The following is a 26,132-nucleotide window of genomic DNA, read 5'->3' as shown; positions in this document are numbered from 1 at the left end:
CCCTAAGTATGTGCAAATGGGCATGTGCCGCTGGGTATATCGTAGCACTCTTCAGTCAAGCATATTAACCATACTGGTTTATTGTGAGTGAACTTCTACCAAGAAACTAAAGAATCAAACACTTCTAATCAATTTGCAAGGAGATTTAATTGGAGCCCATTCAACAAACAACCACGTCTCCTCACTGGACACACTTCCCTCGCGCCCCAAAGACGAGGAGCCGCGCCGTGACTTCTAGTTGGAGGGGGACTCGAGCACTGTCGAGTGCCCGCGCACGAGAGACACGCGCTGTGTCGCCATGCGCGAGGGTTGCTGGTGCTCTTCTAACGGCGATGCGATGAGGCCCTTGGAAGGGTACCTCGGGTATTCAGGGTATCCAGGCGAGAGTGCTAGGAACTGACATGTGGAGAGCTCTCTGCGGAACTACACTCTCCTTCGAAAACGTATAGTCCCGATGCATCTGAAACAAATTTGATATATAGATGAGTTTTCATTGCCTGTTGTAGTAAGGTTTCGTGCGGACTACGTGTACGACATCCGCAAGGTTGTGCCGCTTTAATCGCTCTTGTCCATGAAGTATGACTTCGTAATTCAGGTCATCTACTGGGTGAAAACCTTCGCAAGGACCAAAGTTTCGGCAAAGGTGTTTTTCAGATAGTCCGCGACGACTCACTGGGGCCCACACCCATACTTTATCGCCTGGCTGGTACTGAACTTCTCAGCTGCGCAGGTTGTATACCTGGCGTTCCTACGTTGTTGCTGGCGAATACGGCACCGTGCCTACTGCATGACTCGTTGTAGGATGCCGTCGACGTCGTACGTGTTGTTGTCATCATCTGCTGGTAACATAGCATCCAGTGCGGTTCTGAATGAGCGAACATAGATCAGTTGAACTGCAGTGACCTGAGCTGTCTCCTGTACAGACGTATTATGGGCGAAAGTAGCGCAAGGCAAGATTGCGGTCCAACGTCTTATGTTCGAGGTCGACATACACAGACTGCATGCCGGCCGGCTTTCGGTTTAGGCGTTCCGTCAGCCCGTTTTTTTTAGGTAAGGTATGCAGTACCTTTCCTGTGACTGGCGGGAGTCGTCTTCACCAAGCACTGCATCAACTCAGCTGTGAAGGCCGCTCCTCGATCGGCAGTCCCGATCATGTCTCAGGACTGTGTTATAAAGGAAGAAGATGGCAACTTCAACTGCCGTTCCTCGCTCAAGGCAGACAGTTTCAGCATATTGTGTTAAAGAGTCAGTCGTTGCTACCATCCATCTTTTCCCTGACGATGACGTTGGTCCAAGAAGATCCATTCCGGTCTTCGGAGGGTCTATGGGTTGGATAAGGCCGGCCGGTTTCCGGTGTGTTGTTCTGCGCCTTTGACACATTCGCAACGTGTCTTCACGTAATGTTGCACCGGCGTTAACAATTTAGGCCAGTAATATCTGAGATAAATTCTGGCGAAGTTGCGGCTGACAGCTAAGTGACCTGACGATAGTCCATCGTGGCAAGCTTCCAAAATTTCCGGTCGCATGGCTGACCGCACTACGAGTAAGAATTTTTCGTGATCGTGCAGAAAGTTCCTCTCGTAGAGCGCATTCTCTCGGAGGCTAAATGACGACAGAGCTCTCATCAGCATACGCGGGACTTGGACGTCTTGTCCTTCGAGGTGATTGATGAGTGGGGACAACTCTGCGTCGGCCCGTTGACGCTCGGCGATTTCCGAAGCTTTCGTTGCAGTAAGGAACGCGAAATCTGACGGAGTAGACTGCACTGGTGGGCGGGACAAGCAGTCAGCATCGTTATGTTTTCTCCCAGACCTGTATACAACATTAATGACGTGTTCTTGTATCCTGAGGCTCCGCCTTGCAAGTTGTCCAGATGGGTCCTTTAAGCTCGCCAGACAGCAAAGGGAAAGGTGATCGGCCTGCAATCGCTCACTTATAGTTTGCAGTGCTTATTCATTCAATTTCATGTATTAAGCACATACATTACATTACACATTACATACATACATACATACATACATACATACATACATACATACATACATACATACATACATGCATACATACATACATACATACATACACACACACATACATACATACATACATACATACATACATACATACACACACACACATACATACATACATACATACATACATACATACATACATACATACATACATACATACATACATACATACATACATACATACATACATATATTACACAATTCAATAAACCCCCTCATTTGGGCTGCAACATTTCTTAAGAAGCTCTGTTAATAGAATGTATTATTGGACGATTTGGTATTCCATGAAAAAAAACGTTTTTAGCGCGAAAAAGAAAAGTTTATTGCAATATTTTTACCGCATAACTGGTACCTTTTGATGACACCCTGGGAATTCCTTAATACAGAGTTGAAGTTTTTGTCAACTTTTATGCTTATCATGCTTTGTTGCCACTGCTTTGTTCTGGTTACAGTATATATTACATATTCAGGCATTCATTAAGCACATGTGCGGGGTGTTTAACTTGGGTGTGGTTACGTATACTACCTCTTTATCTTCCCTCTAATCTTAAGCTTGTGTCTGTCTTCTGCCCTGCCTTGCTGTAATATGAGGTTCTTAGGGGTTGAGAGTTAGTCGGGTCGCCTATTAGGGTTTCTGCGGCCTCCTGCATGCGGCAAATGGGAAACAACAATTGAAAAAAGAAAGAAAGAGCGTCGCACCAGAAAAAAAAAACGCAATGATTACTTCTGTTCTTTACAGGTTGGCTGGCATTCATCATTGGCGTACTACTGATGGAGGCCATGCCTTCATTTTTCTCAGACTCGGCCAACTCAGTGTCATTGCCCGAATATTTCCTGCAATCAAAGACGCAGAAGCTCCTAGCAAGTATTCTGCCACACAGCGGCTTCTACTGTGTATTGAGGATCATCTGCATTGCTCGAGACTATGAAGGTTTGCATTGCCTTAGTTCCATTATATGCAGCTATAGGCACAAAGCTATGTGCTGGCATCGTTCATTTTCGAGCTCTCCCTTACTGGTAAACTCACCCCCACTTGATCACGGCCGTCTGTGTTGTCTGTGTTAGAGCGCAGCTCTTAAGCGCCCGTTCCTGCCGCGAGCGTCAGCGTCGGCGGCGTAACCGAACGAACGAGCACAGCGAATGATGAAAAAGCGAACGCCGAGCGGCATATAAAAGACGCGAGACGAGAACCGTGTAGATCACCAGTTTCCACCAGAACGGCGGAAACTGGTGTCACCACCAGAACGGCGGTGACTCCAGTTTCCTGCGCGCAGGAAACTGGTGTCATGCGGGCCTGCTCAACCGCTCGATGCGTACTCCTAACTGGTTTCGGCCGTACCGCTCGTTTCGCACTGTCGTCTGCTCGCGTCAGCTCTCGCTCACGCTTGTTCGGTTTGCTTGGTTTGGTCTCGTTCGCGCTTATTTCTATTGTCATGGTGTGCAATGGTTTTGTAATGTGGCTGTATGCGCGACGCGATTTCTGTAGCACTTTCTGGAGACCACACGTCGTCAGCGATTACACTAGAACCTTCGACGAGTCGTGTATAAAAGCCGACGTGCTTGACCCGCAGATCAGATTTTCGACAATCGCCGGGTCTTCTACATGTCTCTCTCAAATTATTTGCCTTAATATATCGCGAACCAAAAACACGGATAGAGCCGTGCTCAAATTTCGCATTATGGAGTATCGTAATCGTCGCAGAATTTTTTTTTGCCATCCTGTCTCGGAGAAGTAAATTATTTTGCCGATTGGCCACATTGCGTTGGATTATAGTATTGTGTTGCTAATTTCTCAAATCGCCAACAAACACGACAACCATGAATATAAGGTGAACTTTGCGAGGAAAGATGATGTCGTCGGCGTCTAATGAAATATCCTACGCGTGGAAGTAGTTAAAACAGCCGACTACTCAATGTGGAGGCGCATTGTTCCAGCTTTTTCTGTATGCGAAACCGTATCATTCTCCTTGTAGAATGTTGTATTGCGTAATATATGATAGATATGCACCTTTACAAAGTGTATTTCATTTATGGAAAATTTCTTTCTGTAGACTTTATTGGGATTTATGGTTATTCCTGTGTTCACAGTAGGGTACTTTACAGCTATTGTAGCCTTATTTACATTTATTTCTCTGTACCCCACCTGCACATTACAATGCTTCAGCGATTGAGGGGTAGTTGAAATAAAGAACGTAAAGGTGCTCGCAATAAATCTTTCTTTTCAGAACATATATCATTCCCTATAAACTTTCTACTGATAACGACGTTCTTCAAAAGAAAATACCATTCATAGAAAGCAAGCACACAAAAGTCTAAAAAAATTTGTACGCGCGTCTATATAGTTCAAAGATGAGCTAAACTTTCAAAATTTGGAAAATTGCAGAAGGAGCAACATGGTCCCTTGTGACTAGGAGAGTGCTCGGCCTAGACAGCATCACTATTGCGGAAATTTGGGGAACCATGCTCATCTGCGACGTTGTCATGGCGTTCTTGGCCTGGTACCTCTCGAAAGTTCTTCCCTGGAGCACCGATAATCGGCAGCACCCATTATTCTGTCTTAGGGTAGGTATAGCAGCGAGTTTTGACAAACGCTTACGTTTATGCCCATCTCTCTTCATAGCTCCATTTGTGCGCCCTATTAACGCGATAGCGTTAAGGAGCTCGTGTCGCAGAAAAGCCGGTGTCGTCGGCGTCGGTGTCGGCGTCGGCGTCCGCGGCGTTGGCCGTGAGCGATAAATCACGGCAGGCACTTCATAAATAAAAAGCAACTTCCAAGATGGTCTGGGTGGGAATCGAACCAGGGTCTCCGGAGTGTGAGACGCAGACGTTACCACTGAGCCACGAGTTCTTTTTTTTTCTTTATTTCCAGCTTGTCTACAAGCCTCAAAAGTGTTTGTGATCATAGATCACACTCATTTTATATGTGTCAAAGTATCAAGCATTGACACCAGAGCTTCATCACAGTCATTCATCTTGTACACGTCACGTACCTTCACAACCATTTCCACAAAATATTCATACACAGTTCGGCCTTTAACATCGCAATGTCTATATGCCAACAGACTACGCCATACTGCGTGCAGTCCAAGTAAAAATATCATATCCATCTGTTCAAAATCGCGTTCAGGCGGTAAAAAACGAATGCCATGTGGATTGAGGGGTAGGTCTATCTTTAACGTTCTCTGTAATATATCCCAAAAGAATATGGCATTATTACAATCGATGAAAACATGTTCAATCGTTTCAGCTTTGTTGCACAGAAAGCATCTGCTTCCCCATGGCACATAAATCCCTCTTTCCTCTAGCCATGTTTTAACAGGCAAGGTTCCCGTGTGAAGCTTGAAAAAGAATGTTTTAACGTTCGCCGGTATACACATATTTTTAACCCTTTTAAGTACGTCTTGCCCAGGCCCTTGTTGAAAAATTAACCGATATAATGGAACAGGGAACACACTTTCAATGAGATCCTTCATAAGACGCTTTCTTTTTACATTGGAGAGGTACTCAAGGGAAAATCTCGCCCTAAGGAAACGATAGGACATTACAACTTCACGCAAGAACCTTGAAATTGTGTAGTGAGGGCCAATGGCTGAAGAAACAAAAAAATCAGGCATAGAAACTGTTAACATGGTTTGAAAAAAACAACACAGAAACGGGTCTCTTTCGTCCCTTATCAATATGAAACGTGATACAACTTGCTGAAGAAACAAGTGGCACACCGACAGACCACCTTTCTTTACTCGACGAAACAAATTCGTCCTTGATGTTCGCTCCCACGTAGAACACCAGATAAACGTGGCAAATATTCGGTGAAATTTTTGAATATGCTTACGTGTACAATACAGTGCCTGCAGAAGATACATAATTTTCGCAACGAGAAAAACGTTACAAACAGTGGCACGTGCAAAAATCGACAACTCACGTCCACCCCATGCTTCGGCCATCGCACGCATTTCATCCGTTTTTTCGAGCCAAAGTGACTCGTTCTCACGATACCCATCCAAAGGTACCCCCAGGTAAGTGCTAGGTGTCGTGAGCCACCGAATATTTTCAAAAACACCGGGCGTGGCATTCCAATGGCCATGCCAGAGACCGATACTCTTTTGCTTATTGATTTCACTGCCGCTTTTCTCGCAAAACCTTTCAGTAATTCTTAATAATGAGCTAACACTCTCCCTATCTGCAGCAAATAGGGCAACGTCATCGGCATAAGCTAGAACACGTACTTCACAGGACTGTATCTTAAACCCCCTGATTTCTGTACTATTAACTATTTTTCTACAAAGCGGCTCCAAAAATAAAGCAAAAAGTAAAGGACTTAACGGACAACCCTGTCGAACGGAAGAGAGTACTTGTATGCGTTGTGATAGTTCACCATTAACAATTAAATTGGTACATGAGCTTTGATATGCCATTTTGATGCCTTTACACATGACGGAACCAAGCCCTACATAATCAATTAATAACAAGAGAACACTATGTGGTACCATATCAAAAGCCTTAGCTAGATCTATTTGCAGCATCGCTACCTTGAGGAGAGCGTTATCGCAATATTCTAAAATGCTTCTAGCTGTATGAATATTTGTAAATATTTTCCTACCTCTGATGCCGCATGTCTGATGCGGCCCAACTAACTTCTGTATAACTCCCTGCAGCCTTGCTGCAAGAACTTTCATGAAAACCTTGTAGTCAACATTAGTCAACGTAATTGGCCTGTATCCCGTTACTTTACGTAGCATATATTTTTCTTTGCCTTTTGGGATTAGTACTGTGTGCGCACGATTGAACGATGGTGGTAAAGTCCCCCGCTCGAGTGTCTCTGAAAATACTTCATGCAATGCTGTTGCCATGTCCGTCTTGAACGCCTTGTAAAATGCCGCGGTAATCCCATCCGGACCAGGAGATTTGCCCGAGCTCAGTTCCTCAATAGCCCTCTCAATCTCTTCCATACTAATATTCATTTCTAATAAATTCGTTTCCTCTTTGCCTAGCGTCGGCATTTCTGCCAGAAAGTCATCCTCGTAGCCCGGCACCTTTGGCTCACGACAAGCAAACAAATCTCTATAGTAACTTTCAAATGCCGTCATGATAATTTTCTGTTCTCTGAATATCCTACCATTATATTCTATTTCCAATATTTCATTTCCTCGAGCGTACACCTTTTCATCTGACAAAGCTCGCTTTGTAGGTACTTCCCCCGCGAGATATTTTTCGGCTCGTGCTCGTATAATTGCACCTCTGTATTTATCCTCCTCTAAGCTTTCTAGTTTTCTTTTAATGACTTGTAGTTCTTGCGTCACCAAACCTGGATTAGCTGTTTCGATTCGCACCAAGTCTTCGAGCTCCTGCCGCAGCATCTGTTCATGTTTTTGAGCCTGATACTTCATATGCCCACCTCTTTCTATTGCGTTCAATTTTACCCTTTGTTTAAATAACTCCCATTTCTCTGCGGCACTGCGTAGTGTGTCATTAAAAAAATGATGTATTTCTTTTTTTGTTTCATCTATGAACACGTCATCCTTGATAAGCTTGGCATTCAATTTCCATCTTTCCCATTCAAGCTTCCTTTTTTGCTTTTGGCCGATCTCGAAGGTCACTAAACAATGATCACTGAAAGAAACAGCATCAACATCGTAGTTCTGACACAAAGGCGCAATCTCCGAACACACATACACTCGATCTAGTCGTGCATGGCTGGTGCCTTGAAAGTGTGTGAAATGCTGGCGACTTCCACCTCTTGCGAACTGTGCCACATCATTTAAAGAGAATTTGCTCACGCATTCTTTAAGATACGCAGCACTTTCTTCATTTACACAAGCAGTGGTTGAACGGTCTTCCTGATTAAGGACACAATTGTAGTCACCCAACACAATCAAACACCTCTCACAATCAAAATACATACTCAATTCGCGAAAGAACAAAAATCTTTCATGCGGCTTTGTAGGTGCATAGACACAAATAATTCTAAATTTTGTTTCCCCGTAAGAAAGATCGCACAAAACAAAGCGTCCTTGCAAGCAACTTGTAACCGTTTCAACGACAATGCCAATTGAATTTTTAACAAACAACATACACCCGGCTGATGTTCCCACCGCATGGCTCACGCATACATTGTACCTCAAAGAAAATTTTGCTACCAAGCCTTCGGTCGCCTCCTCTCTGCTAACCTTCGTCTCCTGGACCGCAAGCAAATCTAGGTCTCTTTCTTGCATTATGCGTTTAACTTGATATTGCTTGCGACTAACCCCTAGACCCCGTACATTGAGCGTACCGACGCGTAGTGGTGCAGGTATACTAATCATGGTGATTGTAAGCGCGAACCACCAGTACAACGCTAACCGTGGCTCTACCCTGCAGTGGGAATACCAGGGTATTACTTATCGCGTCCGTGACCCCGAACCGGCGACGATGACGCCGACCGGACTTCAGGGACATATTTTTTACCCTTGGCGCCAGCAACGCGGTGCCACTGACGCTCCAGGCGTTTAACCTTGCGTTCGATGCTGTCCTCCGTCAACTTCGGAATGCCTGTTCTGGGACGCTTCCCGCGTCCCGCGGTCGCCCCTGTAGCGTCTGCTTGATATTCGGCCGTAGTGATCTCGGTGCTGTCGCTCATGTCTTCCTCTTCACTTGCTTGACTTAAGGGCAGTGACTCTTGCGTGCAGCCTATTTCGGCACGTTCCTCAGTTGCCTTCGTCAAGTCCCGACTGTCAGGTGTCGTCCTTCCAGTTTTCTCAGCGTCAGTCTCCCGGGCCTTGTCTTCGCATTCCTTGGTGTTGCTGTTCGGGGCAGACCTTTCGGCCTCCTCCGCGTCCATTACGTTCTCTTGTACTTCTTCTGTTGGGAGAACGGTTTTAGTTACTCTGGCGTAGCTCCTTGCACAGTCATTACTTTCGTGTCCGAACGCCCGGCACACACCACAACGTGGCGTCTGGCAGTCCCGTCGAATGTGTCCTTGCCTGCGGCACCTCAAACATAGCGGGGACCGGCCCGGGGCCACAAGAAGGACGGTGCCACTTCCCAACTTGAAAAGATGAGGCAGGTCATCAAGCTCAACACCTTCCTTAAGTCTCATTCGCACGACTCTCGTCGTGGATGTCGCATGTTCAAAACCGGCGACGGACCACTTGTCGTTCGACACGTCAAGGACGTCACCAAAGCTGCTCAACGCTTGCCGAAAGCTCTCACTTTGGACAGCAAAGTCGACCCAGTGCACTTTCACGGTGACGTCTTGTTGGACGGGGTCAATGACAGCGCAGAAGCCGCCCTTGACCTGAAGTCCACCCGTTTTCACCAGAGCGTCCTTGTCCGCCTTGCTGCGCAACTTGACTAGCCAGACGTGATTCATCTGGTAGGCTCCAATACCCGTGATGTTCTTGATGATACCAGCGTCCTCCAATGGCTCGCGAAAATCTTCCAGCCGATATGGTCTTCTTGCCAGGTCCCCGTGCAAAAAAACGCACTGCTGCATGCTCTCGCCTGAAGGCAATGTTGGCAGCAACATCCTATAATCCGAGGGTGCAGAAGAAAACCTGTCACCGCGGCCAAAGGCGGCCGCCAAAGAACCTCGCACGGAGCGAGCCATCACGCGTCCTTCCTCCTCGAAAGCCGAACGCGGAGTCATGAGCCACGAGTTCGATGCTTCAAAGCGGTACAAAAGCGCCTCTAGTGAACGCGGTGTTGCCTTAGAAACGAGCTGTTTCTAAGGCTCAGGCGTGCGTCGCTTGCTCAGGCGCACATTTCGTTGTCGCGCCGAACGCTGCGTTGCTCGACGCTCACCGCGTCCGATGCGGGGCGCGTAGTCGCTGCGCCGTAGCCCATTGTCTTACACCCCTTGGCGGATCGACGGGAACGCTTTCGCGTTCCACTCTTGAAGGCGAAGCTTAAGCGTCCTCCAATTTTTTTGTTTTTGTTTTTTAGCCGCTAGCCCTTTCCCCCGTGCAAGGTAGCCAACCATAACTACATCTGGTTGACAACCCTGCTTTTTATGCATCCTTTGCTTCTTTCTCTTGGCAGACGCTGCCAAAAAATTCTGTGCGAACAGTTCATTCAAATTATCGACTTGCTGTTATTACGTGCGTACGCATTTTTTTTCGTTTTAACGGCTGGGCGACACTGTCCATCCATGGCGAAATATTTAACTTTGAACTTATTGGCAAGTTAACTCTTTTTGGAGCCTAACAAATCAATAGTGCAACGTTATTGCCCGAGCAATAATGTTTCCATAACAACAATTTCCATAATACAATCCGCCATTCCTCTCTAAAGGAAACATTCCGAACTCAAATTCCTAATTGCATGCTTATGACACGTATATGTGCTTCAGACTGCTTCCAATGCCAGATACTGCCGAAACCATGCCCCCCTCTCGAAGGTTCAATAAGTTCTAATAAACATCTATTAGAAACGCATTGTTATTAATAAATGTCGCCACTGTGTTCATTGTAGCACATTTATACTTGTCTTGAGCGCTATCATTTCGCATGACGCTTAACGTTTTGTTTGTGTGCTTCAAGGCAGCGAAAGAACGGTGCGATTGCTCAAGGTTCTGCATGAGTCCCTGATATATCTGTTTTGATCTTTATTGAGAAATTTGGGGCGCCATAACCTAAAACTATTCCAACCTTTTCTATTCCAATTCTGCAATCAGCCCTTCGCGATTGGTCAAAACATTTTTTGGATCCCCCCCACTTCGCCTATATGTCACGCGACGTCACGCAAACTGCGATAGCTCCCCATATAATATGACGTGTACACGCTTATATGCATGATTGGACAGAACAAAAGAAAAATAGTTATTTCTGATTCGACACCTTTTCCCCATTAGCCCTCGTCTATTCGTCAAAAGTTTTCGGGCTGCAGCCATTTCACCTGCCTGTCACATAACGTCACAAAACGGCAAAAACTCACCGCGCCAAAGTGACGTGTACGCGTTAACGATGCATTAATACGCCGAACAAAACTGAATTTTCTTCTGAATAGCCACAGGCATCCCCGTTCCGAAAGGAATAAAAGATGGCGGCCGCCGATCGCTCAGGCACTGGCTACTCGCTCCTGCCGGAGAGCGTGGGTTTATTTGCGTATAATAAAGCTTCTTGCGTGGCGGTGTAACGTTTTCGAGCACTCTCGGCACGTTTACGACTTCGTTCTGCGAACTCTTCTTTGCTGAGGATCCGGTTTAGTGGCATACATAACCTTCCGTTGCATGCCGCCGCGATTTTTGTTCGACCAGCCCCCGCAACCTAAGTAACAGAAAGCGGACCAATCGCAGACGCCGGCACCACCTTCTTCATTCGGCTATTGACTTTCAGTGCAGTGGCTCGGCCCCAACCAATCCCTCTCCCCTTGAGCGTGATCCTCGCCTCTTGCCAGCCAATTAGACAAGACAGGCCGCTCAGTGTATGCAATGTTATTCGGTTTTCAAGCAAACAAAGGTGACCTCCTATGAACGAGGAGAGCGTTTGATTGGTCTGTTCAGACAACCCTGCGGGTAACCGCCCGATGCTTGCGTCGGCGGTTACGCAAATTTGACGGCAGGAGATTGGAATAAAAACATGTTGGAATAGGTTTACTTTATAGGGCCCTTGAATGCATTTTCGGAATATTAGAATAAGCTCCAATAGTGTTTAACTCATTACGCGTACTACAATTTGGATTCCATATAGAAGCGCTGAATAATTATGCTTACCAACCACTCGAAGTACCCGCTATAACTAATTTAGCACCTAGTATGGCCTTCAACTAATCGATCGCTTAAAAAAAGTCGCAGTTTCGCTGGAAAGTTGACACATCGATTGCGGTAGCAAATTAGTAGGCAGGTATACGAAGTAAGGATAGTTGTTTTATCGGCCGCATAAATGAGCGAACGTTCGCTTACTAACTAAATTAACAGGCATAGTATAACGCGCTTACAAGTAAACATGACCACATCTCACTCGATGACCGCGGAAACTCCCTATGAAAACGCTGGAGTGAGGAAGCGCGGCAAGAAGCAGCGAGCCAATTGACCTTCATGCTGACTCGTTTCAACGCGAACTAAGCGTCGAAGGCACAGCGCGAACGAAGATGCCAGCACTCGGCGCACTTTGTCGACATCCCAGATCGATTTCAAAGTAAGGCCAATGCGCAGCCTCACCGTACCAAGCAACCTCCGTAGTAGAACCCATCCCTCCGTTCCTCCCCTCCCAACGGCGCCTCGCGCGCGACGGAAGGCGGCGCGCACCCTCCCCGCTTTCCTCCTTTACGCGTGCGAGATTGAGCCGCGATCCTCGGGTGACCATTGCAAGTTTCACTTGCACATACAAGATACGGTGCGCGGCGAGTATAATATCGTGCTTGTACTTTATATGGAACACCTCACAGCAACGACGACGACGACGACGGCACAAATGCGCCTGGAGTGTCCGTGTAATTGTTATCGCATACACCTGTCCAATGCAGTGGTCTTGCATGTATTAAAGGAAATAAATTGTATATATATATATATATATATAAATCTTTATTAGAATCTCGATAAACAGAAATCGCTAAAATTGAACTGTCTCTTAAACGCCACGTCATCCTCATAGTTGGTCGGTTGGTTCATAGAGTTGTATTCAGTTTTGTCTCTCCGCATTGGACCACCAATGTCCTACAGATGTCGACCAAGTGCCGAAACGGGACATGCAAATGTCCCTTGGACATACGTAAAGATCCCGTGCGTGATTTTTGGATGTCTGTGGGATCGTCCGATGCACGCGAATTGGCGTTCTAAGAAACGTCCCGTGAGCACAATGCGTTGGCGGGCTAGTTGGTGCGAATCCATGAATACTTTGTTTAGCGCAAAAAGACAGACACAAGAAAGACGACAGGACAAGGCGCTACCCGCCACGTCTTGAGGAACCTGTCCATTCTTCATGCAGAACGTAAGCATCCTTGCACGGCACACAGTAAAGGCTATGTGACTGACCAGAACAGCAGGATCAGGAGATGACACAGACACACAAATATCAGGGCCCACAGTAGAAGAAAGATAGTTCAGCACAATGCGTTGGCGGGCTGGTTGGCTAGTTGGTGCAAGGATGCTTACGTTCTGCATGAAGAATGGACAGGTTCCTCAAGACGTTGCGAGTAGCGCCTTGTCCTGTCGTCTTTCTTGTGTCTGTCTTTTTGCGCCAAACAAAGTATTCATGGATTCGCACCGACTAGCCCGAAAACGCATTGTGCTGAACTATCTTTCTTCTACTGTGGGCCCTGATATTTGTATGTCTGTGTCATCTCCTGATCCTGCTGTTCTGGTCAGTCACATAGCTTTTACTATGTGCCGTGCAAGGATGCTTACGTTCTGCATGAAGAATGGACAGGTTCCTCAAGACGTGGCGAGTAGCGCCTTGTCCTGTCGTCTTTCTTGTGTCTGTCTTTTTGCGCTAAACAAAGTATTCATGGATTGGAACCAACTAGCCCGCCAACGCATTGTGCTGAACTATCTTTCTTCTACTGTGGGCCCTGATATTTGTGTGTCTGTGTCATCTCCTGATCCTGCTGTTCTGGTCAGTCACATAGCCTTTACTGTGTGCCGTGCAAGGATGCTTACGTTCTGCATGAAGAATGGACAGGTTCCTCAAGACGTGGCGAGTAGCGCCTTGTCCTGTCGTCTTTCTTGTGTCTGTCTTTTTGCGCTAAACAAAGTATTCATGGATTGGAACCAACTAGCCCGCCAACGCATTGTGCTGAACTATCTTTCTTCTACTGTGGGCCCTGATATTTGTGTGTCTGTGTCATCTCCTGATCCTGCTGTTCTGGTCAGTCACATAGCCTTTACTGTGTGCCGTGCAAGGATGCTTACGTTCTGCATGAAGAATGGACAGGTTCCTCAAGACGTGGCGAGTAGCGCCTTGTCCTGTCGTCTTTCTTGTGTCTGTCTTTTTGCGCTAAACAAAGTATTCATGGAGTCCCGTGAGCGTCCTAGTGAGATTTTGGGATGTCCAAGAGATGCTTAAATATAAATAATCACTATTGCATTATCCCAAGTACGTGCTAAGGATATTTTTGTAAGAATGTAGGACGCTTTTGGGACATTTTGTGTGGGCAGTTGTCCAAAGGACATTTGTTGGACATTCGTGCGTGGATTTAGGACATCCACAGGGCGTTCATATTAGTCATATAATAATAGGGACGCTCCTCAGAATGCGCCCTAGCAGTGCAGCAGGCCTGCTGCACTGTTAGGGCGCATTCTTAGGAGCATTCCTATTAGGTTAACAGATCCCCATGTACCACTAGCAGTAAATCAAACTCCTAATAAGCGGAACCAATTTCCCCTGGTCCCTTGAGATTCCGTTTAAAGATAGTCCACTTATAATACAATCCCTCAGAACAAGGCAGGAGGAGCACATCGTACAAACAAGCCAATAAACATGTAAAAAAAACGTCGCCGGTTCAAGTTACAAATAAACAAAGATACGGTGTCAAAGAATATAAACATGTGGGAAAGCTGTCCGGCAACCTTTTGTCCACATGACACAGTGTATAGTAATAGAAGCAGAACAGTGTGTCGTACTACATTTGGTATTTAAATTCGGTACGTGTTCAAGTAAGTAAACGCTTTCTCTTATGACCACGTTTGAATTATGCGTATCTTGTGCTCGATGCTCGCAGCCCTCGTATTGGAAGCCCGGAGGTGCTGGACCCACAGTAGAAACGAAGGACAAGCGAGACGCTTACCGATTTGAGGAACTTCCGCCAGGAAGCAAAACTGTCATCTCCATTGATAATCTGACCAAGGTGGGGAAAAGGATGACAATGCGCTAATGGTATACTACGCTTGAATGAAAAGCTTATCAGAAGACCAATACACGTTGCGTTTTTTTTTAATTATTACTGCCCGTTGGCCCCTTGTGTCACTCATTCCAATTCATTTTATTACCTTAAGGATTCCTAATAAAAAGGGTATCACATTATATCACATGACGCATTACAGTCGCTCAACAAATATCATCCCGAAGTAAACATTTCTTGTAACGTGACAACAGCGATAGCTGAGAAACAAGTTAAAACAGTTGCATAGTGAAATTTTACTCGCGATAACTTTTTTTTTTCGCTCCTGAGATGCTTAAAGCTTGACTCCGCTAAAGTTGTAAACCTAAGTACTTAACTCGCTAAAGCAAAAAAGGGGGGCGGGGATATCTCTCCGAATATACTTAAATTTATTCAGATCGGTTAATTAGCTGCATTCTACGAGCATTTTACTATTTGAATTACATTACGATTACCTTTCAGACGGAAGTACATATGAGGTGTTAAGAATCCATCATTGGAGTGCACGAAGAAACTCAATTCGTCATAATCATCCAGTGCAAAGTGGCATCGCATTCAATTGCTTCTGTAGGCTTCTTTCGTATTTAGTGTTTTTACTTTCTTCACTACTAAATTGCTCCCGTGTCTATTATTTGTAACTACTTTTCATTCTCACGAGCACAAGAGTATTTGTGCCTACTCGCACGCAATATCAAATATTAGAACGTGAATTCATGGTAATTCTGCAATGATTTATGCTATGCATTTATGCTATAGTTTTCTTGTCAATTCAAACCTCGAAGAAGGAAAAGCATGAGACAAACCAGTTCAAAAACACAATGAAGGACCAGTGCTCCTTTATAAAAGACACGTCAAAAAGAGGAATATCGCGTATGAACACAAATATGAAACATCTGTAACTTACCGCAACATCCCGTAACGTCGGTGATGCTTGTTCAGTCAGAGCGAGAAGTAAATGACAGTTGTGGGCATGGTGCCTGCAGTATATCAGAAGATGAATGGTCATCTCGCCGAGCCTAACGTTAAAACAGCTCAAATGCCGTTTTCATCGCTGCTATTTCAACAGGCTTACGGTTACGTGCGAGCGTTGAATGGCGTTGACATGAAAGTGTACGAGTCGAAAATCACAGTACTTCTGGGGCACAATGGAGCCGGGAAGACGACTCTGATGAGCATATTGACAGGTAAGCAGCAATTAAACAGCTAGATTAATTGGCTAGGCTGCATCAGGGACGCAGTCGCTGTAGGGCACGTGAAACGTCTTGCACTTGCTGCAGACGGCGTACGGACACTAGGGTACAGAAACTGCGTAACCAAACACACGTGTAACATTCATTGATGCATTATAAAGGTTACACGGCATACTTACGTTATAGTTAGTGGAAGTCTTATACTTTGCAATCGTGCTTAATTCCTATTCGTAGTGGACCCGCTCGTTTTGCAGAGGGCGTTTGAGCACGGGGGTTAAAAAAAGTGAGCCTGCCCTCCACCAGTGGCGCCCGAGCGTGCCCAGAGCCGTTCGAGGCCGCCGCACTCGAAGGTAGCTGCGCCTCCGGCGCTTGCCTCAACCTCCTGCCCTTGAGCTCGCGATCGAAAGGGGACACATTCCGCGGTGGTCAGAGGGTCGGACATCACTTTGTCTTGCTGTTCGACCCTCTTCAAGCCATTTCTGAACCCTACGTGTCGAACGCAAGGGGGGCCCAAGGCCGAGAAAGCGTAAGATTCCTGCAACAAACCGCGCAGCTGTAAGCGTTGTAAATCCTGTTGAAGACAGCCTTGATTTTGATGGATTATAAATGCTACGGCAGAGTGAGTGTTCTCAAACCGCGACCACTCCTGCTCGGATGAACATACGTACTGCCGAACTACGTATAAGGACGCGCGCGAGGCTAAATTTAGCTTCGATTGCGTCACGCGTTGCGCAACAACGTCGCCATCTGCAAACGCGACACATGCGTCGTCAAGTGCCTGTGTTATTTCCTTTGCACAACGACATCAAAGAAAGGCTTGTGGGCGTGATTGTTTGCAAAGATAGAAGCGGTAATGCTATACATATTTTCGTTAGATTGGTTTTATCAAGTGGCCTCCTTTAAACCTTTTCAATCACGTTTCATGTCAGAAAGAACAAAATTCAAACAGAGTATGCAGGCCTTGAGTGTCGAAATAAATTTACGCACCATCAGTGCTACCGCAGTGCGTGCGCAATACAGCATGTAACGCCTCAAAAAGCTTGGTGCCTCATGACTACTGTATATATCCTCTCGTTGCTCCTCCACCCCTCCCCATTAAATAACGTAGGTACAGCGCAACAATTTTTTTAGGAAGGATAGACAAAGAGACAGGAAAGAACGCTGACTTTCAACTGAACTTTTTGAACAAATTCTGGTCCCATTTATATAGGGAAAGAGAAACGCGTATGTGATTATACGTGATAACAGTGTTGACCGAGGAATGAAAACTCTCCATCAGATAGGTGAAGTGAAGTTGTACTGATGCATAAGTTCGCGGCCCTCCTGATGAAGAAAGCTTCTAAAATGTCTTTTTTTGTCGTTCTTGCTGTTTTTCAGACGCCTTGCCTTGTGGAATAACGGCTCGCATTTGCACTCTCTGCAATACACAGCCATATGGCTGTCATACCCATATTTTACGTTATAGGCATGCTGCCTGGCTCGATCCTTAAAGCATTGGCCTGCTTGACCTATTCTTCCCACAGTTTCTTCAATAAACTCAGTTGAAAGTCAGCGTTATTTCCAGTCTCTCTGTTTTCCTTCGCAAGAATTGTTGCGCTGTACCTACGTATTTATGTACGAACCAACTCGCCCAAATCAAGCTTGAGGAAGCAGCATACAATAATTACTAAGTTTACTGTCGTCGCAGGTTCACCTCATAGTTAGGTTATTCAGTAATAAACCTCTTGGTATAAAGATGTGTGTTTTTTAGTGAAAGTATATATACTTCCTATAAAAGGACCACTACGTGTGTCGGGAGTATATATTTCGGAATAAGGCCACAGAAGGTACAGATAATACAGATATTCATCCTGCATTCGAAAAATTTGGCGCGATTTATTTACGACTCCGACATTTCTTGACTTCACTTCACAAGCTTCACAAGTGGTTTATTCAGTGCTTCGTTTGAATTACATAGGTATGCAGGCCCCAACCAGTGGTAATGCAACAGTCTGTGGCTACAACGTCGCCAAGCAGCGTTACCAGGTGCGTCGGCGGGTCAGCTTCTGTCAACAGACAGACATCTTCTTTGAAGATATGAATTGCATCGAGAATCTCCAATACTTTGGATCGGTACGCACCATGCAAATTTTCTTTGGCCATGCATTTCAGGCGAAGCATTATTTAGGAAGCCTTCAGCAAGCTCTAGCAAGGTCATATAAAACTTTTCGGTGCACCTAAAAAAAGGAATTTCCCACTTACAAATCCGCCAAATATTGCTACAGTTTCCAACTAGACCTAATTATGTCTGTAATATCCAAACCAAATGAGGGTATATGCAGTCGTTAATTAGTAAAATTAAACATAACCTCAATTTATTGGTATTGTGAGGAGCGCGAAGTGATAAGCTAACGGAGAAGCTAGAAAATAGCCAATTTGTTTTGTCTGCGTAGTAAGGGTTCATTTAAGGTGCCCGTCACATGATTTACCATAATTTGTGGGTCCGGGGTTCTGTGGGCACGAAGGCCACATCACCCACAACGAAGTCCGAAGCTCCGCCCCCTTCAGGCACGAGAGGCTCAGCTACCGCACATCAGGCGCACACCTAGCGCGGAGACGATGATCGGACAATAGCAGAGGAGGAGGGCTGCAGAGGGCTAAATCTAAGGCCCCTTAAACTTCGTAAAGTAGCGACACTCTCCTCCTTCGCCTTGACTCCTCGTTTCTCCTCTCTCTCACGCTCCCTCCTCAACCGTGTCGCCACCTACACTGTTCGAGAGTAGCAACGGCGCCAATATGCGCTCCTCGCAACTCCGTAGACGCTTCTCAAGCAAAAATGGCGCTGAAGCAAGGCGCGAGGGCCCACGTGGTGCTAGTAGGCCAATAGCGACGCGGCGGCGGCCTCGGCCAGAGCGCGCGAGGAGGAGGCGGCATTCTTCAAAGCATGGCACTACTTTACGAAGTTCAAGGGGCTTTAGCTAAATCTACCCGGGCTCCGCTCGCCATTTTCCACGGCAGCTCCTGCTTTCGGTCGTGGTGCGATCAGTACATAGTGTTTTTTATGGGTGATAGCATTTTACCGTTCGATGCTAACGCATTACCGTCGACGGTTATCGTGAGATTGGTTCTGCCGAATTTCTTTCTTCCTTATTTTTCATTTTATCTTACTGCCTCCTCCCAGTTATACCGCTCTCGCTTCCTCCCTCCCCCCATGTGTTTAAACCGGCTTCATGCTTTCATGTTAAGAAATTGATTGTCTAAGTCGCCCTAATTAACACCAAAGGTCGTGGGTTCTACACTCACGAAAGGTCCAGGGTTCGACTTCCTAGAGTATTGGTGCCGGACATCGGAAATCCGAACATCGGGTTTTTCGTCCCATGAGGCGGCTAAGGCTTTAGAAGTGTAAGTGTAACTATTGTAACTATCGCAAGTGTAACTATTTTCTACCGTCTTCCGCAGTCCTCCCCAAAAGGCAGCATCTGGTGTTGAGACTAGCGGTGGGACTGACACTCGCGCTACGAGGCTGCACGGAAAGTCTATTTTACCTAAATTGAATGTACGGAAAGTCTATTTTGACGCGTTGAGATAAAAAACTTGAGCATTATGCCTAAGTCGTCATACCTCAATTTACTTGCGTATAACTTACGGCAAGTTTTGACTTGGGAAATGATCGATATCCAACGAGGAACACTGTTCAATATGTGCGGGATCCCGTTTTACCGCGCTCATGCTATACTCAATAGTTTACTCAATGCTTTTTTTGCTCGCTGCGTCAGTAGCCAACAAGCTTGCCTACTGACGTAGCTTGCTACGTCAGTGGGAAAACCCGGTAGCCGTCCAGGGCCTATGTTTGTAAACAGTGCAATGATCTCTAGGGAGCTCATATCAAATACATGGGAACTGAGATAGCCTTTTTCTCGGCTACCACTGCATCACTTTCAATCAGGCTTGTTGCATTTGGAAGAGAAATTTCGATTAGGGCAGGCAAATCTTTTTTTTTTAATTGTTGGAAATTCCAAATTTTCGGAAAACGATGCTATCACCTTTACAGTTCCGTGACTCAACAATGAAACATGATATCGCAATTCTGCGAACTTATTCTAATAGCAAATCAAGAACGGACAAAGTTGACGTGTTACACATGGCTTTCGATGCTATAACGGTTGCAGTTACGAAAAATCGAAGGCCTAAAACAAAATTATGCTTACTGCATTCACTAGAATTTAGCTTTCTCTCTTAGATTCAACGAATTTCACCTAAATTAGTCCGGGGGCTGCCTCCTAACGTGATTCTGCGTTTTACGTGTATTTCATTAGGCGGCATCGGATATGACCCCGAGCTAAGACTTCCTCTTAAGTGCACTTCATATCCGACAGTGCCACTTTAACTCTTATACACTTCTTCATATTCTAGGTTTTGGCAATTGCTTGGCGGTAGAAAGAGGGTGTGGATGTTGTTGTGGCGTGACACATCTCCATTTAAATCCTAATTAAAGCAATCTAACCAGGAAAGCCTACCTTGCCCTGGTCTTGCAACTTCCCCAGCTGCGCAACAGGGTCAAAGAGCAGCCTAATGTAAACGTTGCGCGCAACAAATAATAAAGTCTGCCGATTCAAGCAGTGTTTTTTAGAGCGCAGCTATTAAGTGCCTGTTACTGCGGTGAGCGTCGACGTCGGCGTAACCGAGTGAACGAGCACAGCGAACGACGATAGAGCGAACGCGAAGCGCAGTGGTGGATGAAAGACGCGAGGAGGACAGCGGGGGAGGAGGGTGCAGCGGAATCGTGAGGCGGAAAGCGGAGGAGGAGGGCATGGCGAAATGGTGAGAAGGAAAGCTTAGACCGGCGACGACTGCTACGAGATGGCGCCAGAGTAGCGCCCGTCGTCGGGGAGGTCAGTCGGCGGCGGTTGCTGCTGTGAATCGGGCCCACGCGTCACCCACGCGCTGATTCTCGCGATCTCCAGATCATCGAGGCAGTCGCGCCCCACTTCGCTCCGTTTGCAACGGGCCGCACGATACAGGTTGTCCGCGCCAGCCATTATATCGCGAAATGAAAACACGTATAGACCTGAGCTCAAATTTTGCATTAGGGAAGATTTGAAGTGAGGCTATACTCCCCGATCAGCACAATACCCGGTGTCGCCCTTCTTCTACATCTGCGGCTCACCAACCGTCCTTTCGTAGTAAGAGTGTAGCTTTTTGATGTTGTCGAAGCATTCTAAACTTACTCAGCCGAATTTATAATCGTTGCTTACTGTGCGAACCGTATCTCACGAGGTGACGATATCGACAGCTCAGAATTTGTCATCCGCCACGGTGGCTTGAGTGGCGCCGTCATCGCGCCGCTAAGCGCGAGGTTTCGATGGCGGCGACCGCATTTCGATGGCGGCGCAATGCCGAAACGCTCGTATAGTTAGACTCAGGCACGCGTTAGAGTCTCCGGGTGGTCATAATTAATCATTGCATACAAGTAAGAAGTAGAGTGAAAATACGTGGACAGAGCGGCAGAGAGGCAGACATCACATGCGCTGCCAAACTCGCCCCCACTTGACTACTTTCGGTGCTATTGAACAAAATTAATCCCGTGTGACCCCCCCCCCTCTCCTCCAGGGCGTGCTTCATAGTTCCCCTCTACGGCGAGCTTGGCACGTAATGCCCCGAAAGTTGTTTATACGCTATTGTTTGTCATTTGTTTTGCAGCTCAAGGGAGCACCGTACAAGAAGCTTAAAGAATCCATCCAGAATACACTGCGTGTGGTCCAGCTCGAAGACAAGGCCAAAAACATGCCGAATGAGCTTTCTGGTGGCATGAGGAGGAGGCTGAGTATAGCCCTTACCCTTGTTTCTGATCCAGAGGTAAGTTCTCGAAAGCAAAAACTGAATTAGCTGTTCCCGCCACTTCGGTGTCAGGTTGCGATTGCAGTCAACATTACCGTCCTCATATTTCATTGCATTACAAGGACCCCTCGCAACTAACTCCCAATACAGTGGTCTTTGCGCCAGCTTACCCATGCTTTGCCTGCGAATTTCTTAACTGCATTACACTACCTAGTTCACTGCCCTCACTGACTCTGCTGCCTTTGTTTCGGTACCCATTCAGCAACTGTGGTAGATAATCCGTTATCTTTCCGAAGAATTACACGGCCTTCCCAACTCAGTTTCCTACTTTTAATAGAATCAGTTTTAATGCGATTACCATTCTTGCAGTACTTCACCAACTTTCCAGAGGCTAACTGACTATCTGCGTCTCTAACCACTTTCCGGTCAACTTGGGTTACTGGCCCGTCCATAGCCTTGTGGTTAGCGCATCGGGCTGCTGTGCTGAAGGAACAAGGTTAGAACGCAACCGTCGGAACAACTTGGGTCACTGGGTATGGGACAATGGGTACGCGGTAATAGGTATGTGCCGATGTTCGGTGAACCTCTTGGACACCAACTTGGCAACTGGAAAGAATGTGCGACTTCGTTTGGGCCGAGCTTGAATTAGCCTCTCTTACATCAATTTCGGTCACTGGGTATTCGTTAATGGTTATGTACCGATCTTGAACGAACCCTGTTTTGACGTCGACTCGGCTCACCTTATATGTGCTGCTGGGTATATGTCGCTCTTCAATAAACCTCTTTGACCCTAACTTTGGTCAACATAGGTGCGGCCCGCTGGGCATGTGCCGTTCTTCACTGACCAAACAACTTTAAAATGAATCCGGCGTTGGAGCGAACCGAGCCTGCGTTTATGTTTATTCGGACAATCTTCTCTGTATGTATTCACACACACTCACTACACGCGGACTTCGTGGCGGTGCCACCAGATGGCACAGCGCGCCAAGAGAAGTGCCAGAAGGAGCCAGGCTGCATACATACGCGACACATGACGCGTTTCGGCAGTGTACTAGGCTGTGTCGCTACATCGCTGAGATGCTAACCGCATTAAAGTCCACGTTTTTTTTGCTTTCTTAATCCACACCACTCACTCACTATCTCTTAACCTTACATCCAGTGCTTGATATCTCCCTTTGCTGGAGGGGTTTCTCACGCATACATGGGCCGCTTGTCTGTATGTATGAACGTAACTACACATACATACATACATACATACATACATACATACATACATACATACATACATACATACATACATACATACATACATACATACATACATACATACATACATACATACATACATACATACATACATACATACATACATACATACATACATACATACATACATACATACATACATACATGTGTGAATGCATTGTTGATCCCAAAGTGACGGGGGGATGTCCCCCCTCGTCTGCTTGAATAGGGGATCCGGCCCTACCGCGCCTCCCTAACTTTATTTTCTGGTTACACCAATCATCTTTCGTTCTACCGCCTTTTTCGCGGTCACTAGCTACCTCGTTAACCTCCAAGTTTCTGCCCCATAATAAGCGCCGGTAGAATGCCTTATCTGTGCACTTTCTTTTCTCTTCAAACTTAAAAAATTGAATTCTGGCGTTCTACATACCACCAAAAGAACAATATGGTTATGAGCGAAGCTGTGAAGGAGGGACTCCGGAATAATCTTGACCACCTAAACTTACTTAATGTGCGCACCTAAACCTAAGTACAGAGGCGCGCGGCCATCGAAGTGCTGCCGCCGCAGTCGTGAAACCGAACATGCAATCTTGGGCTTCGCAGCGCAACACCCCAGCCGCTTAACCACTTCTACTTCCACTCACGACTTCGTAATGCATTCCCTATGCGCTACAAGCTTCTGTTTATTATTCTACTTACGGCGTTGGTGACGTAACACCGACAAACTTATACACACATAAGCGTTGTTTCCAGCGAAACACACAGAGACGCGTCGCACTGTTTACATCGTCATCGTGAGCTTGTTTTGAAGACTGACCCCCGTATTTGCGAATGTTCCTCCACTCAACATTACACTTCGGTACAGTGATGATGGTGATGATAATTTTTCTTGGCGTCCCTGTTATAGCGGGGCGGCGAACGGTCGTCTAGCCGGCTTGATCTAATCAGGTTTCACTACAACTGTCACAGTTTATCGATTTGCCTATATCTCCCCAAACTTTTCGCTCTTAATTAAACGCTGTTTAATTGTAACGACTCCGCTTTTATGAGTCTCTTCCCTATGAATCTCTTCCCTGCTTTTAATGCGTTAGATCGCTTAGGGCACTTCACGCACCATTTTTCCGCCTTCCTGGGTCAATAGGTAATCTGTAGTCGATCAGGTAGCGCATCGGGATGCTGTGCTGAGGCAACAGGGTTCTAAACCAACCGCTGGACCAATTTGGTCACTCGGTACATGACAATGTGCACATACGTACCGCTCTTCAAAGAACCTCGTCCACGTGGTCATGGGTCACCGTACGCTGCGGGACTGGATAGGTACCGCTATTCGAATAAATTCTTTGACGCCGACTCGGAGCTCCGGGCATGTGCCACTCGGTCTGTGCTAGTCTTTAACGAACGTCTTTGATGGCAATTCAGGTCATTGGTTGTGTGCCGCTGATTTTGCGACGAGCGAGGGAGCAATTCTCAGTGTTCGTATATAGGCACCCACGCGCCACGATTGTCGTCTGGGAGGCCACGCGGGGACTTCCTGGCAGTTCTACGAGATGGCGCAGCGTGAGAAAGCAGCGTGAGAGAGCGGAGCCCGGTTACCGCATGACGTGCTTCTCAGAGTTTGCGCGCACCGGTGTGGCATGCATCTCGGAGGCCACGCACAGGCTTCGCGGCGGCCGCGCTAGATGGAGCCGAGTGACCTTGGGAAAGCGCGAAGGAGGAGTACAGCTGCAGTACATGGCTCATACATAACGCGTTTCGACGGTCGCAATACATTGTGTTCTGTATTGAGTCTGCTAATGCATTACCATCGACATTTATCCTGAGCTGGGTTCCGCCGCACTCCTTTTCCCACCAATATCATCTAAATATATCTTACTTGTCTCGACTGCTGACCCGTTAGTTATTCCGTCTCCTCTGAATCTCAACGCTCCTGGAAGATGGACGTTCCTGATAAGTGTCGCTCAGTAAATTTCGCTGCATTCCATTACGGTGTGCTGATCAATTATCGGTTATTTTTTGCAGCACACGCATGCCTCATCCTGTGGCGCATATTTCCTCCGGCATGTTATTGTCTCCAGGCAGCCAGCTCGGGCCTCAACTATAGTAAGCTACTGGCCCCTGCGTTATCACGCATAATTTTGCTCCTGCTTTTTGCCGTTTTCGTAGATCTCCATGGTATGTTTGATTCCATAATTTGCATCCAATTTACCGCCTCTGGATACTCTCCTCGAGAGAACTATCTAGACAATTGTATGGGAAGCCTAGTGTCTTGCTCAGTCGAGAGAAGGCGCTGTGCTCCGATCTCGGTGGAGTGGAAGAAAGGCTTCGAGTGGAGAGAATGCTTCGAGAACACGGGGGTCAATGACACGCGCGTATGGTAGCGGCGAGAGACAATCAGCGGCATTCGATCCGAAGACTGCCGTCCGTGCTTGCTGCAATCAGCGCCACCGAGTTGGTCTTTTCTTCTTGTCGCGATAGTGCTTATCGGTACGCTCCAGGCGAACTTCCGCCGTCGCCATGAGGTCCAAGTGCGATGAGTTCCTAGTGTGCTCCACATGCCGTGTGTTTTGGTTGCGCGAGAAAGCGCGCCAGGGTGAGCCGAGAAGGACGGTGGCTTGATGCGCGCCGTCTTCCCGCTCCCTCAGTGCTGTGTGTGCAAGGGCCGGATGTGACGTTAGCGCGTAGTAACGTGATCAAGCGCGTGCTAAAGAGCGTGGAGAAGAGGGCGAGGTGAGCGAGGTGGGCGAGCGGTTGAGCGCGACTCCGCGAGAAATAATCCGTGGTGGGTGCAAAGCTTAGGCGAGCCGAAATGGCTGATGTCTTCGCGTGCGCTATGTTTCCGGGCGTCTGGTGTTGGAGGCCGCGTAATCTTAGGTTTAGGAGTGGCGTTGAAGCGAGAGGGGCCACAGGGCATTCGCTAGCCGCTCCGCCACTCTCCATCAGGCTAGTGTGCTGACAGCGAGTGTCCGCGATCATCGAGAGAGATCTCATGTTTGCCTACTTGTTAATTTAATTAATTATTTGCTGTTTAGTATTTTGAGGTATTCAAGTTATGTTA

General features: G+C 46.8%; 1 protein-coding gene across 1 annotated transcript; it reads left to right on the top strand.

The window, feature by feature from the left end:
* Positions 1-4,458: 4,458 nt before the first annotated feature.
* Positions 4,459-17,505, top strand: LOC142563354 (ATP-binding cassette sub-family A member 9-like). Its single transcript, XM_075673917.1, has 4 exons — positions 4,459-4,595; positions 14,667-14,792; positions 15,892-16,009; positions 17,393-17,505. Exons 1-4 carry the CDS (start codon positions 4,494-4,496, stop codon positions 17,503-17,505), a joined length of 459 nt encoding a protein of 152 aa, XP_075530032.1. The 5' UTR covers positions 4,459-4,493.
* Positions 17,506-26,132: the final 8,627 nt, after the last annotated feature.

This window comes from Dermacentor variabilis, chromosome 11 (genome assembly GCF_050947875.1).
Source record: "Dermacentor variabilis isolate Ectoservices chromosome 11, ASM5094787v1, whole genome shotgun sequence".
Taxonomy (NCBI): domain Eukaryota; kingdom Metazoa; phylum Arthropoda; class Arachnida; order Ixodida; family Ixodidae; genus Dermacentor; species Dermacentor variabilis.
This window is presented reverse-complemented; position numbering and strand designations above follow the sequence as displayed.

Coding starts and splice junctions, on each gene's coding strand:
- LOC142563354 (XM_075673917.1), top strand. CDS start 4,494: ATGCTCATCTGCGACGTTGTCATGGCGTTCTTGGCCTGGTACCTCTCG. Junction 14,793..15,891: donor CCATTGATAATCTGACCAAG/GTGGGGAAAAGG, acceptor CTATTTCAACAG/GCTTACGGTTACGTGCGAGC. Junction 16,010..17,392: donor TCTGATGAGCATATTGACAG/GTAAGCAGCAAT, acceptor GCTGTTTTTCAG/ACGCCTTGCCTTGTGGAATA.